This window comes from Phyllobates terribilis, unplaced genomic scaffold (assembly GCF_046119375.1).
Source record: "Phyllobates terribilis strain yellow unplaced genomic scaffold, ASM4611937v1 Scaffold_4__5_contigs__length_816908805, whole genome shotgun sequence".
Taxonomy (NCBI): domain Eukaryota; kingdom Metazoa; phylum Chordata; class Amphibia; order Anura; family Dendrobatidae; genus Phyllobates; species Phyllobates terribilis.
In genome coordinates, this window is record NW_027362764.1 from 178,860,065 (window position 1) to 178,877,122 (window position 17,058).

At 40.5% G+C, this 17,058-nt stretch overlaps 1 protein-coding gene across 1 annotated transcript in view; it reads left to right on the forward strand.

Moving 5' to 3' along the window:
* The window catches only part of KCNH8 (potassium voltage-gated channel subfamily H member 8), a 715,304-nt gene that overhangs the window by 650,194 nt on the left and 48,052 nt on the right, over positions 1-17,058 (forward strand). Inside the window, exons 13-15 of the mRNA XM_073677958.1 lie at positions 5,723-5,829; positions 6,046-6,069; positions 11,622-11,701. Coding sequence (XP_073534059.1) covers positions 5,723-5,829; positions 6,046-6,069; positions 11,622-11,701 — 211 coding nt within the window. The remainder of the gene's footprint in view (positions 1-5,722; positions 5,830-6,045; positions 6,070-11,621; positions 11,702-17,058) is intronic.

Here is a 17,058-nt window from a genome sequence, read left to right on the forward strand (position 1 = left end):
AAGGTCAAGCGACAAGATGTGGGTGTTTGTTGTGGCACAATTTCAGCTTGCCCAAAGCCTAGACCTCGGTCTCTGCATGCTCCATCAGCATCATGTCCACTTCTACGTCCTTTGCCATGCACCTTGCCCATTTTAGATAGAGGATAATATTTTCCACGTTCATTACAAATGGCTGGATTTGTACCGCAGTTATATGTGACGTCTGACGGACACGGTTTTAAATAGCGGCCCTGTAGTTTACTATTCTTCGCAGTGAGCACGTGTGATTAACTTCACTGACACACTACTACAAACTCTAAATTGAGCATAATATATTCCATGTTCACTAGAAATGGCTGGATTTGTACCGCAGTTAGATGTGATACATCAGATGGACAACCACGGTTTTAAATAGCAACCCTGAAGTTTACTATTCTTGGCAGCGACCACGTGTAAATAGCTTCACTGACACACTGCTACAAACTCTAAATGGAGGATAATATATTCCACATTCACTACAAATGGCTGGATTTGTACCGCAGTTAAATGTGATACATCTGACGGACTCCCACCGTTTTAAATAGCCACCCTGTAGTTTACCATTCTTGTCAGCAACCACGTGTGAATAGCTTCACTGACACACTGCTACAAACTCTAAATGGAGGATAATATATCCCACGTTCACTGCAAATGACTGGATTTGTACCGCAGTTATATGTGATACTTCTGACGGACAACCACGGTTTTAAATAGCGGCCCTGTAGTTTACTATTCTTAGCAGCGACCATGTGTAAATAGCTTCACTGACACACTGCTACAAACTCTAAATGGAGGATAATATATTACACATTCACTAAAAATGGCTGGATTTGTACCACAGTTATATGTGATATGTCTGATGGACAACCACGGTTTTAAATAGCGGCCCTGTAGTTTACTATTGTTCGCAGTGAGCACGTGTGAATAACTTCACTGACACACTACTACAAACTCTAAATTAAGCATAATATATTCCATGTTCACTACAAATGACTGGATTTGTACTGCAGTTATATGTGATACATCTTACGGACACCCACCGTTTTAAATAGCGGCCCTGTAGTTTACCATTCTTGGCAGCAACCACGTGTGAATAGCTTCACTGACACACTGCTACAAACTCTAATTGGAGGATAATATATCCCACGTTCACTACAAATGACTGGATTTGTACCGCAGTTATATGTGATACTTCTGACGGACAACCACGGTTTTAAATAGCGGCCCTGTAGTTTACTATTTTTAGCAGCGACCATGTGTAAATAGCTTCACTGACACACTGCTACAAACTCTAAATGGAGGATAACATATTACACATTCACTACAAATGGCTGGATCTGTACCATAGTTATATGTGATATGTCTGACGGACACCCACCACCCATGGTTTTAAATAGCGGCCCTGTAGTTTACTATTCTTGGCAGCGACCACGTATGAATAGCTTCACTGACACACTGCTTCAAACTCTAAATGAAGGATAATATTTTCCATGTTCACTACAAATGGCTGGATTTGTACCGCAGTTATATGTGATACTTCTGACGGACAACCACGGTTTTAAATAGCGGCCCTGTAGTTTACTATTGTTCGCAGTGAGCACGTGTGAATAACTTCACTGACACACTACTACAAACTCTAAATTAAGCATAATATATTCCATGTTCACTACAAATGACTGGATTTGTACTGCAGTTATATGTGATACATCTTACGGACACCCACCGTTTTAAATAGCGGCCCTGTAGTTTACCATTCTTGGCAGCAACCACGTGTGAATAGCTTCACTGACACACTGCTACAAACTCTAATTGGAGGATAATATATCCCACGTTCACTACAAATGACTGGATTTGTACCGCAGTTATATGTGATACTTCTGACGGACAACCACGGTTTTAAATAGCGGCCCTGTAGTTTACTATTTTTAGCAGCGACCATGTGTAAATAGCTTCACTGACACACTGCTACAAACTCTAAATGGAGGATAACATATTACACATTCACTACAAATGGCTGGATCTGTACCATAGTTATATGTGATATGTCTGACGGACACCCACCACCCATGGTTTTAAATAGCGGCCCTGTAGTTTACTATTCTTGGCAGCGACCACGTATGAATAGCTTCACTGACACACTGCTTCAAACTCTAAATGAAGGATAATATTTTCCATGTTCACTACAAATGGCTGGATTTGTACCGCAGTTATATGTGATACTTCTGACGGACAACCACGGTTTTAAATAGCGGCCCTGTAGTTTACTCTTCTTGGCAGCGACCATGTGTTAATAGCTTCACTGACACACTACTACAAACTCTAAATTGAGCATAATATATTCCATGTTCACTACAAATGGCTGAATTTGTACCATAGTTATATGTGATACATCTGACGGACACCCATAGTTTTATATAGTGGCCCTGTAGTTTACTATTCTTGGCAGTGACCACATGTGCATAGCTTCACTGACACACTGCTACAAACTCTAAATGGAGGATAATATATTCCAGGTTCACTACAAATGGCTTGATTTGTTCCACAGTTATGTGTGATACGTCTGATGGACACCCACGGTTTTAAATATTGGGCTTGAAGTTTACTATTCTTCACAGCAACCACCTGTGAATAGCTTCACTGACATGCTGCTACAAACTCTAAATGAAGGACAATATTTTCCACGTTCATTCCAAATTTCTGGATTTTTATAGCTGTAATATGGGATCTAGTCTGATGATGGAAAATATTTGGCTGTATTCGGCAGTGCTAGCAATCAAATGGAGCAGTAAAATGGTGTACTTTGGATTGCTTTTTAAGCAAATAATCAGGATTAAGATAAAAAAAAATTAGCCATGGCCTCTGATAACTGGGGCTATGTCTATGGATATCCATAACAGCAGGAGACGACAGAACATACAATGGACCCTCTTGTGCTCTATACACTGCCACAAACCCTGCCTGCCTAACTCCTGCTATCAACTTCACTTCTGAATATATGCAGCTGGATTAGTCCTCAGAAGGACTGTTAGTTCAGATGGATATATGGATATGTTGTGGCATACCTATACTACTAACTAATAAACAAGCAAATCTCTCCCTCACTCAGCAGCAGCTCTCCCTTCTCTGCCTGTTTCCGGGTTAGAATGTGACAAGCATAGGGGCACTAGGTCTTATATAGACCCGATGACGCTATGCGGCCAGCCAATCACTGTAATGACACAACCAACATGACTACCACATTACGGTGCGTGGCAAGAAATCCCTGCATGTTCATTGGCTCTCTGAAGAGCGGCAAACATGCAGGGCGGGGACCCGAGCTCCAGCTCGAGCAACCCGGAAATACTTGCCGAGTGCCGAGCTTGTCGAGCACAGTGATGCTCGGGCGAGTACCGAGCAATGGCGAGCACGTTCGCTCATCACTAGTCAGTAACCAATATAGCCACCCTTCTTTCAATAACAGTTATAAGCCTTCCATCCATATAGTCTTTCACATTCTTAATCTGTTGACCGTCAACTTTTTAGGCAGCACCAACCACAGCCTCCCAGACAATGTTCAGTAAGGTGACTGTTCTCCTTCACTGTAATCTCTCTTTTAAGAAGGGCCCACAAGTTCTCAATAGAGTTTAGGTCCGGTGAAGAAAGGATTACCATCCACTGTGGTTCGCACCATGCATTGGGTTATGCTGTATTTATTGCCTTTATTGCCCCTTAGTGCATCTCTTTGTGGTGAATGACACCAGCTTTTACGCTATGCATTTTGAGTGTCAGCATACTGATTTTTCTCCATGAGCTTATTGACTTATTGATTCTAGCTGAATTACTGTAGCTGCACTTTATTTGAGATATGTCATTTCTGGTGCCATTAACTGGTGACTACTGCACCTTCTTCCTACATATATTCCTACATACATTTAATACATTTTCTTTTTGTGTATATTTTTAATGCTCATCTGCATTGTACCATCCTCTGGGATTTTAAGCTGCCCTGCCTCTCTTCCTCCTGGTTCCTTAGTTAGTATGGATTCCTTTTATTGTATTTTAGTATGTTATTATCAAACTCTCAATAAAGTTGTTTACTGTTGCATTATTGTATGGTCTTGTTCATGCTTTTTTGCTAAGGTATCTATTCATCAGATATAGGTGAGACTTAACCTATTTATTATGGGCACGGCTATTCATGTGGCACTTTTTCTGTACCTCGGAAAGTGTGACCAGTATTTATGGTATGTAATTTTGGACTTTTTCTCCCCAATAAGCTATGCGTTTTTTTTTTTAACCTGTGTGTATTTCGGATATTCCCCTTATTTTTAATATGTTTATTGAAAAGTTATATTTTATTGAATTCTTTCCTTTCTGCAATTATACTATTTTTTAGAGATTTGATTTTGACCCCAACATTTGCGATCTATTTGCTATACAGTATGTTGTGTTTAACAGTCTTCAACATGGCGGCCATCACTTCTGATCTCTGAGTGCCAATCAGTTGATATGATAGCCGGGAACCTTCAGAAGGCCCCCATATCTACCATGAGAGATTTCCAATGAAACGCAGTCTGGCTGGGTTTCATGGGCATTTGTCAGTTTCACAGTACCCCCCAGTGCTATAGCATTGCAGTGTATTGCATAGGTGATCAAGATATTTTAGGTTCAATCCCTAAACAGACTATGTAAACATAAAAAATGGTGCCATTGCTTGATAGATGTACGTCCCACACAGGGATGCCAGCACCTTAGCTTTTCATATTGTCATATTGGACATATAGATATGTGTTAAGCATCCCTGATGAATGCAGATGAGAGAAACGAGTCAGGAGAGCATGGTGGGACAGTTAAGAGCTTCTTGGTAACAGATAGCTGTGGACTGCCCTTGTCAGGGCAAGAGTTATTGTGGCTAACCAGGTAATAATAGCTTATAGGACCTTCATAGAGTTTGTACCTGACTACCAAGGATGAGGAACAGGAGTCAATGGGACATGAATTAATATGCCATGGCTGCACAAATTGGATGAGATTGTTCCTACGTTTTTCATCTATTTACATTACTAGATTACAGTAATAGATTGCTAGCTATATCCTTATGCTGTTTGGGTTGGGTCTTTTGTGACATGGGCCACCTCTCCTGTTAGTGAAGGGTTCAAATCTACATGACCTGCCACTTTTTTTTGTCTATAGGTAAAAATCCTTTTACCCCAGTTTGTGCACTATATTTATACCTTTGATATAGGTGATTTTAATCAATTTGGGATTGCAGCTATATATTTATTTCTAATGAATTACCATTAAAGGTTACATTTTAATAACTCTCACTTTCATGCTCTAATGATGAATTAGCTTGACATTGCAAAAAAACAAGCCGTCACACAGCTCCATTAACAAAAGAATAAAATAGTTATGGGTCGCAGAATATGGTGCAATTGCGTTTTTTTCACCAATTCACCCCATTTGGAATTTATTTCCTGTTTTTCGATACACTATATAGTTAAATGGATAGTGTCGTTCAAATATACAACTCCTCTGACAAAATAACAAGCCCTCATAGACTATGTCAATGGAAAAACAAACAAAAAAGTTAAGACTCTTTGAAAAAGGAGAAGAAAAACAACAGCGTAAAAATGGAAAATCGCCAGGTCCTTAAGGGGTTAAAGGTAAATTAATTTTAGATATAATTCCATGCTAGCATGATGATGTTATTTCGTCTTAACAGGGTTGTTGATGGGATCGAAGATGATAAAGGCATCGAAATGGGTCAAGCATTTGATTTTGAAGCTTATCAGCTGAGACAACAAGCACGAATGAATCAAACTGTTGCAGGTACCATACATGTCATGAATTCTCTGTTAGATTGAATTATACAAAAAAAATCAATATCTGTAGAGTCATTTAACCATAATAATGCATAGATGAGATTATTACGGAAAAAATGCAATAGTATTAATTAGATTGTAGGGCAAAAAAGCTACAGTATATGTAATAATATATGTTTTTGTTCTATTTTTTTTTCTTTTCAATTACATTTCTACAACTCAGAAGAATCTAGTTGCATGACTTCAGGTAAGCTAAGGCTATGCATTTTTCTTCTCTTCTTTGTTTCCAATATTTATGATATGAATTCTTTAGTATGTAAAGAGTAATTTGTTATCTGGCCTTACACTCCATGTAAGGCACCCTTCACATGTCCATGTTTGCAGTGCATGTGACATCCATTTTTTTTCACAGATGACACCCATACCCATTATAACCTATAATACCATGAACCACACAGAAACATGTCTGTTTTATTCCAGTAGCGCAGATGACAAGGGCCAATGCAAGTCTATGGGTCCGTAAAAAACACATACTGCACACAGATGGCATCCATGTACCATCCATGTGATGTATGTGTTTAACATTACAAAGTATTGGGGAAGCTTTGTAATTTCATTCTTTCTTTATCCATACTGGAAAAACAAGGATGGCACACTGATGTCACACTGATAGCACACTGATGATGCACAGATGGAACACTGATGACACACTGATCCAAAACACTGATGACTGTTTTTTCCAGTACTGGTTTTATACAGATGTATGAAGGGGGTGTAAGGTGTATTTATTTTGTTCCAAGGTTGTGACCAAGTCACTGCTAAAAATAACAAATTTCAAGGCAAAGTAGTTTGAAGATTTACTATAAGGTGTTACAGCAACTTTTATATATTGCACAGATTAGTCAGGAAAGACCAATATCAGGAACAAGCTCTGCTCAATATTTGGCACGGCATTGATCTTTTCTTCTATGAGCTTATGTCCATGGCCATATTTTCAGTCCGAGTGTGATCAGATTGTGCACGGACCAATGTTATTCTATGGGGCCATGTCAGATTTTTTCCTCGGACCAAGCCGGTTCAAGGAAAAAATCGCTGCATGCCTGAGTTTGATAAGATATTCGGATCGTACTCGGCCATGCAAGTCAATGAGTCCATGGAAAACATCAGATGGCACTCATCCGATTTCCATGGACTGACAGAATGGAGAATCTTCTCTATCTTCTCATCCCAGAAAATCAGATCACACTTTGCTCACACTCCGATCAAACTTTGAATTTGATCAGAGTCTGATTTGCATAATCGACCTGATTCTCTTGGATGAGAAAATTCACGGTTGTCTGCACCTAGCCTAAGATAAACTGATTTTTTTTCTTACAAAACATTCAACTTTTGTTCGATATTTAAATCACATGAACTTACTGCAGCTCAATAAGGTTTTCCCATTGTATTTTCACTTCTGTTCTAGAGAAGATTTCATTCCCCACTGATATACATTTTAAAAGTGCATTTACTGGTAATTTTGTATGACAGCTCATTGACCCAAATTTATCAAGAAGCATAATTTTACGACACCAGGGAAAATATCACTTGGTATATTATTATATATCTCTGACATACAGTACTTGAGATAAAATTATACTATTAGATAAATGGGTTAGCGGCACGTAAATGATTTTTATAGTAACTTGTAATTCCGCTACCAGTAACTTTGTGTGCTACATATCCCATCCATTAAACGGCCTGGACCATCTTTGTAATTAAGTGAAGGAGGCAAGATTAATGAGGGTTATTATATTAATTCCTTTTCCATAGGCTGGAGCTAACCCCACTAATCGTTATTTATACAGGCAAAATAATTTCCTTAGATACATGGAGAAATTCAAAATGTACCGTTTCAAGTCTACCTTTAACGCCAAAGATTTAATTTCATGACTAAGTACAACATTCTGTGTTGATTTTTTTTATTTTAATAATGTATTTTTTATTGGTGAAATTTCTTTTTTTAATACATGGATCTTACCTTTAATCAGCTATATAGCTAAGCGATAAAATGCTGGCTGCTGGCAGAAACCACCCAACAAGTGGGTTGGAGGAGATGAGTAAAATACCCCTGTAAGCTATTCCTACTCAAGCCTACAGATATAGATTATTTTACCTTTTAACTAGAGATGATACAATCAATTTGCAGGACTGTAGATCAGTGTCCAAGTTAGTGGCACCTGACTGCAAGACGAGAGGTCCGCAAATCTTTTACCTTCCAGCATCCCCATGATGGCATTTGATTTGTCAGGGCAGGCACAACATCATCTGTGCGTCACGTCCAACAGATGATGTGGTGCCAGCCTGACTAATCAAAAGCCACGCCTGGGAAGCCAGAAGGTAAGAGATTACTGAACCTCCCGTGAATCTGTCAGGTGGCACTGACTTGGACGCTCTACCGTAGCCTCATGAATCAATCCACTCATCTCTACTTTTAACTTAATGAATATACAGGTATTATGAAACTGCATCAGAAAAGTGAAAAGTAACCCCTGTAAAGATGGTATTTATCAGCACAGCCTTCAGTGGTGGGTGCAAAAAAAATCCTCACAGGAATAAATCCAAAAATTACTTCAGGCCAAATAGAAAAAGGAAAAAAGAGGCCGTACTCCGAAGGCTCTATTGCAGAAAAGTGAATTTATTTTCCAAGTATGCAATGTTTCTGCAGTCTCAATGCAGATTTTCCTAAACATGTTAATAAATTCACTTTATTTCATTGGAACCTTTGGGATGCTGCCTCTATTTCAATTATATAATATATAATTATATATATATATTAGAGTTGGTGCAAGCTTATTTGCATGTCTCAATCAGCCGCGACTTTGGTCTGTGGTCACTGCAAGGATCGTTTGCGGCCACAGCAAGGGAGCAGAAGTACTGCCTCACACCAGCATCTACAGCTCTTTTTTTTTAATTAGCCAAGGTTCCAAGAAACTCTCTACTATGATATAATGATTATCTTACATAATACAAAATATAATTCTGTTTATCCTTGATTACAATAATTGAACTTTTAAGGAATATCCAACTTCTAAAACACAAACAATCACTAGGCTAGGGGACCCTTAAGAGCTATTTCCCTATTTTTGCACATTTACAGTGATAAGGAGTTGTCAGGAATGGAAGTAAAGCAGATGTGGTGCAGCTCCATACATGTACTGTACATGGTATACGGGAGCTGAGATTTCAAGAGACAACATCTTGGGAGCCTAAATCTCAATCTGTGCATGTACCGCCTCTGGCGGATATTTTCCCGAAGTCCACTGCAGTGAAAAGGATGGGAAGTGCTGAACTCCCAACATTTTCTGAAAGCCTGGAGCCCGTCGCGGACTCGCACCGCTCAATACCCACTCCTCCCAGCCCAGGGTCCACAGCATTGCCGCACTCTAGCCCCTGCCAGCTGCAACCCTGCCTCCTGAAACCCCGCTCCACCGCAGCCGCCCCACACCGGTAAGCTACATTTAGATTATAAAACGCACCACCATTTCACCCCCAAATTTAGGGGGAAAAGTGTGTCTTATAATCCAAAAAATACGGTACTTGTTTGGTTATCATATATCCCCCAGAAAATATTTAATTTTACTAATCACAAAAGGTTACTCTCTTTGCAACTATGATACACGATTCAGCAATATGGTATATTGTGGCTATAGGATGTGAATATAGTGTGCTGCGAAAAGCCACCTAACAGATACAGAAAAAACTATTTTTAGGTCAGTGTAAATTGCCATAAATTGTCACCTCTAACAATATACCTCCGCTAACAGAGACAGGAAAAGAGCAGCGTTCCTCTAGTGTTTATGGCTCTGCCTGTTGGGAAAACATTTTACACTATTCTATGTTGTGCTATACAGTGGATCACAAGAACACGTATATTAGAGCAATATAGTACAGAGTTCAATCCTTCCCAATAACATATTCATTAACTCAACTGCTGGCAAGCAGCTCCTCTACTGCAGTGTGATCTTTCCCGCTGTGCCTTTCTTATTGCTGATATGTTCTTGTAATTGGATAGCTACTGCCAGTATGTCTACATCTGTCCACAAGCTGAAAATAATTGAAGTATTTATTTAATCTTCAGTTTGCTTCTATTAATACAGATATGCTACTTTGTCTGGTTGCATTTACAAAAATATTATTATATTGCTAATTTACTATATTTCCCATGCTCACCAGTTTTATGCTTATTGTAACTATACACAATGGTTTTGGGCATGGCAGTAATATCATGAAAACAAACCGAATTGTTGGAATGTAGACATTCGTCATGGTAATACAAACTATACAGTGGATACGGAAAGTATTCAGACCCCTTTACATTTTTCACTCTTTGTTTCATTGCAGCCATTTGGTAAATTCTAAAAAGTTCAAAGTACACTCTGCACCCGGTCTTGACTAAAAAAAAACAGAAATGAAGAATTTTTTGCCAATTTATTAAAAAAGAAAAACTGAAATATCACATGGTGAAATATTCAGACCCTTTGCTCAGTACTGAGTAGAAGCACCCAAATTTAAAGGGGTCTGAATACTTTCCGGACACACTGTAAATACATAAAATGTCATGTTTAGAGAAAAGAGAACATAGTTAAAACCTATTATTTTTAATTGCTTCCTCTCTTTTCTTGTATATTTCATACAGTAGTCCTTGCTTTCTGCTAAGTTAACAAAGGACATATTGTTTATACACTTATTAGGGAAAAATGATCGAAAGCTATAGTGTAGCAGGCATGTACTTATGATTAAGGCTGGAACGACACAGCAACTTTGTGCCCATTATCTGTCACACAACTAAAATTCACAAGATGTTGCTGCTACATCAATACAAGTGAATGGAGTTGCATTGTACCCGGAAGGATAATGCGCCAAGCAAGTAGCAAAAAAATTGGCTCAGTTAAACTTCTTGCTACTTTCTTTTCGCAGTTGCAACACCCTCGGGGTCGCAATGTAGCAGCAACACCTAGAAAACTTTGGTCACACTACAAAGTCAATATGTAGGTCCAGCTTAAAGGTTACTGAAAATAATAAAAACAACTTACACAGTATTTATTATTTATTTGTTGTGTATGATATTTATATTTGGTGTCTGATTGTCTTAAAATTGTCAATTAATTACCTTTTGGTTTCAAGCATAGATCATAGATAATTCAATATTCATTAGTTCAAGCAAATACATTGCATGAATAGTTTGAATTGTTATGGGAATGTGACATGTTCTTCACCATGCAGCAATCTGTAGTTTATCTTCCTCTTCGTGTCTGCTCTGCTTAGAACCTTTTTAGATTTTAAAAATTTCAATTTTTTTACATTTTCCTTTCTAGCTTAATATATATAGTACTTTCTGCGTAAAATTAAAAAATCTGTTTATCACGACATTGTGCAGCCCAGCAGACATATTGCAAAATGTCTGAGACATTTCATTTTTTTTTCAAGCTCTTAACCATTCTCAAACGATTCATCCTTCCAGTTTGTAACAGCAACATTGATACCATCTGATACCATGTGCTGATTTTTACACAGTAACTTAACATACAGAATGTGTCATGACTCTCATCATATTAGGACATTCTCAAAAAAGATGGAGAGTCCGCTGCTCAAAAAAATTCTGTAATATGTCAATGGTTTTGTGTTCCTTTTGTCAACTCTATTCTATACTAATTTTATTATTGCAGAGGATTGAAAGGTTAATATACAGATCATTACATTGAACTTGAACTAATATTGGACATTTTACATTTGTTGTTTGTTTTTTATTTTTTGTAGACTTTTCTGATTTCAACCCAGCAATGCTTTTTATTACTGCTGAAGAAACCAAACAGGAGATCACGCGACTTAACCACGAGGTATAAAGTACCTATATTCTTATGAAATATACATGATATACAGTGTATGTGATATTTGTAATTAAAAACTATTAGAAAACATTTTACTTTCTGAAAACTGCAATATTTTATTTCCTCAATGTAATTCTTATATTCATCATATTTAACATCATAGAACTGTCTATTTGCAGCATCTACTTTTTTTGCAAATATTTAGCATTCTATATGACATTTTTATCATTATTTTTTATTAGAATTATAAAATATTAGGTGTTATTACTAGTGTTGAGCCACCCCCGTAGTGTTCGGGTTCGGTTCGGTTCGTCGAACACCGGGATGTTCGAGGAACTGTTCGTCGAACTGTTCGTCGAACACCTTAGAACACCGTCGAACACCGTTAAAACCAATGGCAGGCAAACAAAAACACATAGAAACACATAGAAAACACCTGCAAAGGTGTCCAAAAGCTGACAAACTGCTCAGAAGACACTCTCTTTAAAAAAGCCGGCCGGCAAATTCAGCAGCGGCATACACCGGTACCCGACAATTTAGACAAGAAGGAATAGAGCATCACACATAGATTAGATACATAGAAACATGTCAGTCACACATATAAGAAGCACAGTGACAGTGTTGGTTACTGCACTTGTCATTTAGTGTAAAGGATTTATTAAAAAAAATATTAGTGTTTTCATGCACCGTCTCTTTAAAAAAGCTGGCCGGCAATTCAGCATCTGTACCCGACAATTTAGAACAGAAAGAATAGAGCTTCACACATAGATTAGATAGATAGAAACATGTCAGTCACATATATAATAAGTACAGTGATAGTGTTGCTTACTGTACTTGTCATTTAGTGTAAAGGATTTATTTAAAAAAATAATAGTGTTTTCATGCACTGTCTCTTTAAAAAAGCCGGCCGGCAATTCAGCAGCGGTACCCGACAATTTAGAACAGAAAGATAGAGCATCACACATAGATTAGATAGATAGAAACATGTCAGTCACATATATATGAAGTACAGTGATAGTGTTGGTTACTGTACTTGTCATTTAGTATTAAAATAAAGGATTTATTATTAAAAAAATTGGCGTGGGGTTCCCCTTAATTTTAGTCTGTAGCGGAGGTTAAGCAGACGGCTGGGGCAGATGTTTGAAGCCTGGGAAGGGGGTAATACCCACGGAGCTTCCCAGGCTACTAATATCAGCCCCCAGCTGAATACATAGCCTTTACTAGCTATTAAAATGGGGGACCCCCCAAAAAAAATGACGTGGGGTCCCCTCTAATTTAATAGCTAGCAAAGGCTAGGCAGACAGCTGGGGGCTGATATTAATAGCCCAGGAAGGGAGCCATGAATATTGGCCCCCTCCCAGGCTAGAAACACCAGCCGTCAGCCGCCCCAGAAATGGCGCATTCATAGGATGCGCCAATTCTGGCACTTAGCCTCGCTCTTCCACGCTGCCCTGGTGCGGTGGCAGGGGGTAATAGGGTTGGGGTTGATGTCAGCTTATAATGCCAGCTGACATCAAGCCCAGGTTAGTAATGGAGAGGCGTCTATAAGACACCCCCATTACTAACCCCATAGTAAAAGTTAAAAAAAACACAAACACCCAGAATAAAGTCCTTTAATTGAAATAAAGACACAATCCTTTATTGTTCTAAATTAAACCATACTTACCATCACGCCCATTCCAGCTGAAGCCAACGATCTCCTGCAATAAAAGAAAAATAATAAAGCAACCTCATCCTTACCTTTCCATGGTTCCCACGACAGCTTCAGCTCTGCTACATCGAGATGACAGGCTGGACCGCAGCAGAACGCTGCCATCCAGCCTGTCATCCCGCAGACACTGAGAAGCGCAGGCTTGCTTGCGCTGCTCAGCGTCTCTCTGTGACGACATCCAGATGAGCCGAGTTCATGTCCAATGAACTCGGCTCACCTCATGCACGTCACTGACAGCGTGGGAAAATTCTCACGCTGAAGCGCTGATTGCAGGAGAATTTTCCCACGCTGTCAGTGACGTGCAGGAGGTGAGCTGAGTTCATTGGACATGACCTCGGCTCATCTGGATGCCGTCACAGCGAGACAGTGAGGAGCGCAAGCATGCCTGCGCTTCTCAGTGTCTGCGGGATGACAGACTGGATGGCAGCGTTCTGCTGCGGTCCAGCCTGTCATCTCGATGTAGCAGAGCTGAAGCTGTCGTGGGAACCATGGAAAGGTAAGGATGAGGTTGGTTTATTATTTTTCTTTTATTGCAGGAGATCGTTGGCTTCAGCTGGAATGGGTGTGATGGTAAGTATGGTTTAATTTAGAACAATAAAGAATTGTGTCTTTTTTTCAATTAAAGGACTTTATTCTGGGTGTTGTGTTTTTTTTAAATACTTTACTAGAAATTCATGGCGGTCATGTCTAATACTGGCGTGACCCCATGAATTTTGGGCTTGGGGCCAGCTGATAATACCAAGCTGGCCCTAACCCCTTTATTACCCAGTGAGCCACCGCACCAGGGCCCTGGATGAGTTGGGTACAGCGCCAGAAGATGGCGCTTCTAAGAACGCGCCATTTTCCGGGGTGGCTGCGGACTGCAATTTGTAGCGGGGGGGGGCCCAGAAAGCTTGGGCCTCCCTGCGCTGCAGATTCCAGCCCCCAGCTGCCTAGTTGTACCTGGCTGGACACAAAAATAGGGCGAAGCCCCACGTATTTTTTTTTTAATTATTTCATTAAATTCATGAAATAATTAAGAAAAAAAGGCCTTCCCTATATTGTTGTGTCCGGCCAGGTACAAATAGGCAGCTGGTGGTTGGGGGCAGCCCGTTCCTGCCTGCTGTACCTGGCTGGACACAAATATAGTGCGAAGCCCCACTTCAATTTTTTTTAAATTATTTCATGAATTTCCTGAAATAATTTAAAAAAATTGAAGTGGGGCTTCGCACTATATTTGTGTCCAGCCAGGTACAGCAGGCAGGAACGGGCTGCCCCCATCCACCAGCTGCCTATTTGTACCTGGCCAGACACAACAATATAGGGAAGCCCTTTTTTAAAAAAATTATTTCATGAAATAATTAAAAAAAAATTGACGTGGGGCTTCGCACTATATTTGTGTCCAGCCAGGTACAGCAGGCAGGAACGGGCTGCCCCCAACCACCAGCTGCCTATTTGTACCTGGCCGGACACAACAATATAGGGAAGCCCTTTTTTTCTTAATTATTTCATGAAATAATTTAAAGAAAATTGACGTGGGGCTTCGCCCTGTTTTTGTGTCCAGCCAGGTACAACTAGGCAGCTGGGGGCTGGAATCCGCAGCGCAGGGAGGCCCAAGCTTTCTGGGCCACCCCCGCTGCAAATTGCAGTCCGCAGCCACCCCGGAAAATGGCGCGTTCATAGAAGCGCCATCTTCTGGCGCTGTACCCAACTCATCCAGGGCCCTGATGCGGTGGCTCACTGGGTAATAAAGGGGTTAGGGCCAGCTTGGCATTATCAGCTGGCCCTAAGCCCGAAATTCATGGGGTCACGCCAATATTAGACATGACCACCATGAACTTCTAGTAAAGTATTTAAAAAAAACACAACACCCAGAAAAAAGTCCTTTAATTGAAATAAACACACAATTCTTTATTGTTCTAAATTAAACCATACTTACCATCACGCCCATTCCAGCTGAAGCCAACGATCTCCTGAAATAAAAGAAAAATAATAAAGCAACCTCATCCTTACCTTTCCATGGTTCCCATGACAGCTTCAGCTCTGCTACATCGAGATGACAGGCTGGACCGCAGCAGAACGCTGCCATCCAGCCTCTCATCCCGCAGACACTGAGAAGCGCAGGCTTGCTTGCGCTCCACAGTGTCTCTCTGTGAGGGCATCCAGATGAGCCGAGTTAATGTCCAATGAACTCGGCTCACCTCATGCACGTCACTGACAGCGTGGGAAAATTCTCCTGCACTCAGCGCTTCAGCGTGGGAGAATTCTCACGCTGAAGCGCTGAGTGCAGGAGAATTCTCCCACGCTGTCAGTGAAGTGCAGGAGGTGAGCTGAGTTCATTGGACATGAGCTCACCTTATGCACGTCACTGACAGCGTGGGAGAATTCTCCTGCACTCACCGCTTCAGCGTGAGAATTTTCCCACGCTGTCAGTGACGTGCATGAGGTGAGCCGAGTTCATTGGACATGAACTCGGCTCATCTGGATGTCGTCACAGAGAGACGCTGAGCAGCGCAAGCATGCCTGCGCTTCTCAGTGTCTGCGGGATGACAGGCTGGATGGCAGCGTTCTGCTGCGGTCCAGCCTGTCATCTCGATGTAGCAGAGCTGAAGCTGTCGTGGGAACCATGGAAAGGTAAGGATGAGGTTGCTTTATTATTTTTCTTTTATTGCAGGAGATCGTTGGCTTCAGCTGGAATGGGCGTGACAGTAAGTATGGTTTAATTTAGAACAATAAAGGATTGTGTCTTTATTTCAATTAAAGGACTTTATTCTGGGTGTTTGTGTTTTTTTTAACTTTGACTATGGGGTTAGTAATGGGGGTGTCTTATAGACGCCTCTCCATTACTAACCTGGGCTTGATGTCAGCTGGCATTATAAGCTGACATCAACCCCAACCCTATTACCCCCTGCCACCGCACCAGGGCAGCGTGGAAGAGCGAGGCTAAGTGCCAGAATTGGCGCATCCTATGAATGCGCCATTTCTGGGGCGGCTGACGGCTGGTGTTTCTAGCCTGGGAGGGGGCCAATATTCATGGCTCCCTTCCTGGGCTATTAATATCAGCCCCCAGCTGTCTGCCTAGCCTTTGCTAGCTATTAAATTAGGGGGGACCCCACGTCATTTTTTTTGGGGTGTCCCCCATTTTAATAGCTAGTAAAGGCTATGTATTCAGCTGGGGGCTGATATTAGTAGCCTGGGAAGCTCCGTGGGTATTACCCCCTTCCCAGGCTTCAAACATCTGCCCCAGCCGTCTGCTTAACCTCCGCTAGAGCCTAAAATTAAGGGGAACCCCACGCCAATTTTTTTAATAATAAATCCTTTATTTTAATACTAAATGACAAGTACAGTAACCAACACTATCACTGTACTTCATATATATGTGACTGACATGTTTCTATCTATCTAATCTATGTGTGAAGCTCTATTCTGTCTGTTATAAATTGTCGGGTACCGCTGCTGAATTGCCGGCCGGCTTTTTTAAAGAGACAGTGCATGAAAACACTATTATTTTTTTTGATAAATCCTTTACGCTAAATGACAAGTACAGTAAGCAACACTGTCACTGTACTTCGTATATATGTGGCTGACATGTTTCTATCTATCTAATCTATGTGTGAAGCTCTATTCTGTCTGTTATAAATTGTCGGGTACCGCTGCTGAATTGCCGGCCGGCTTT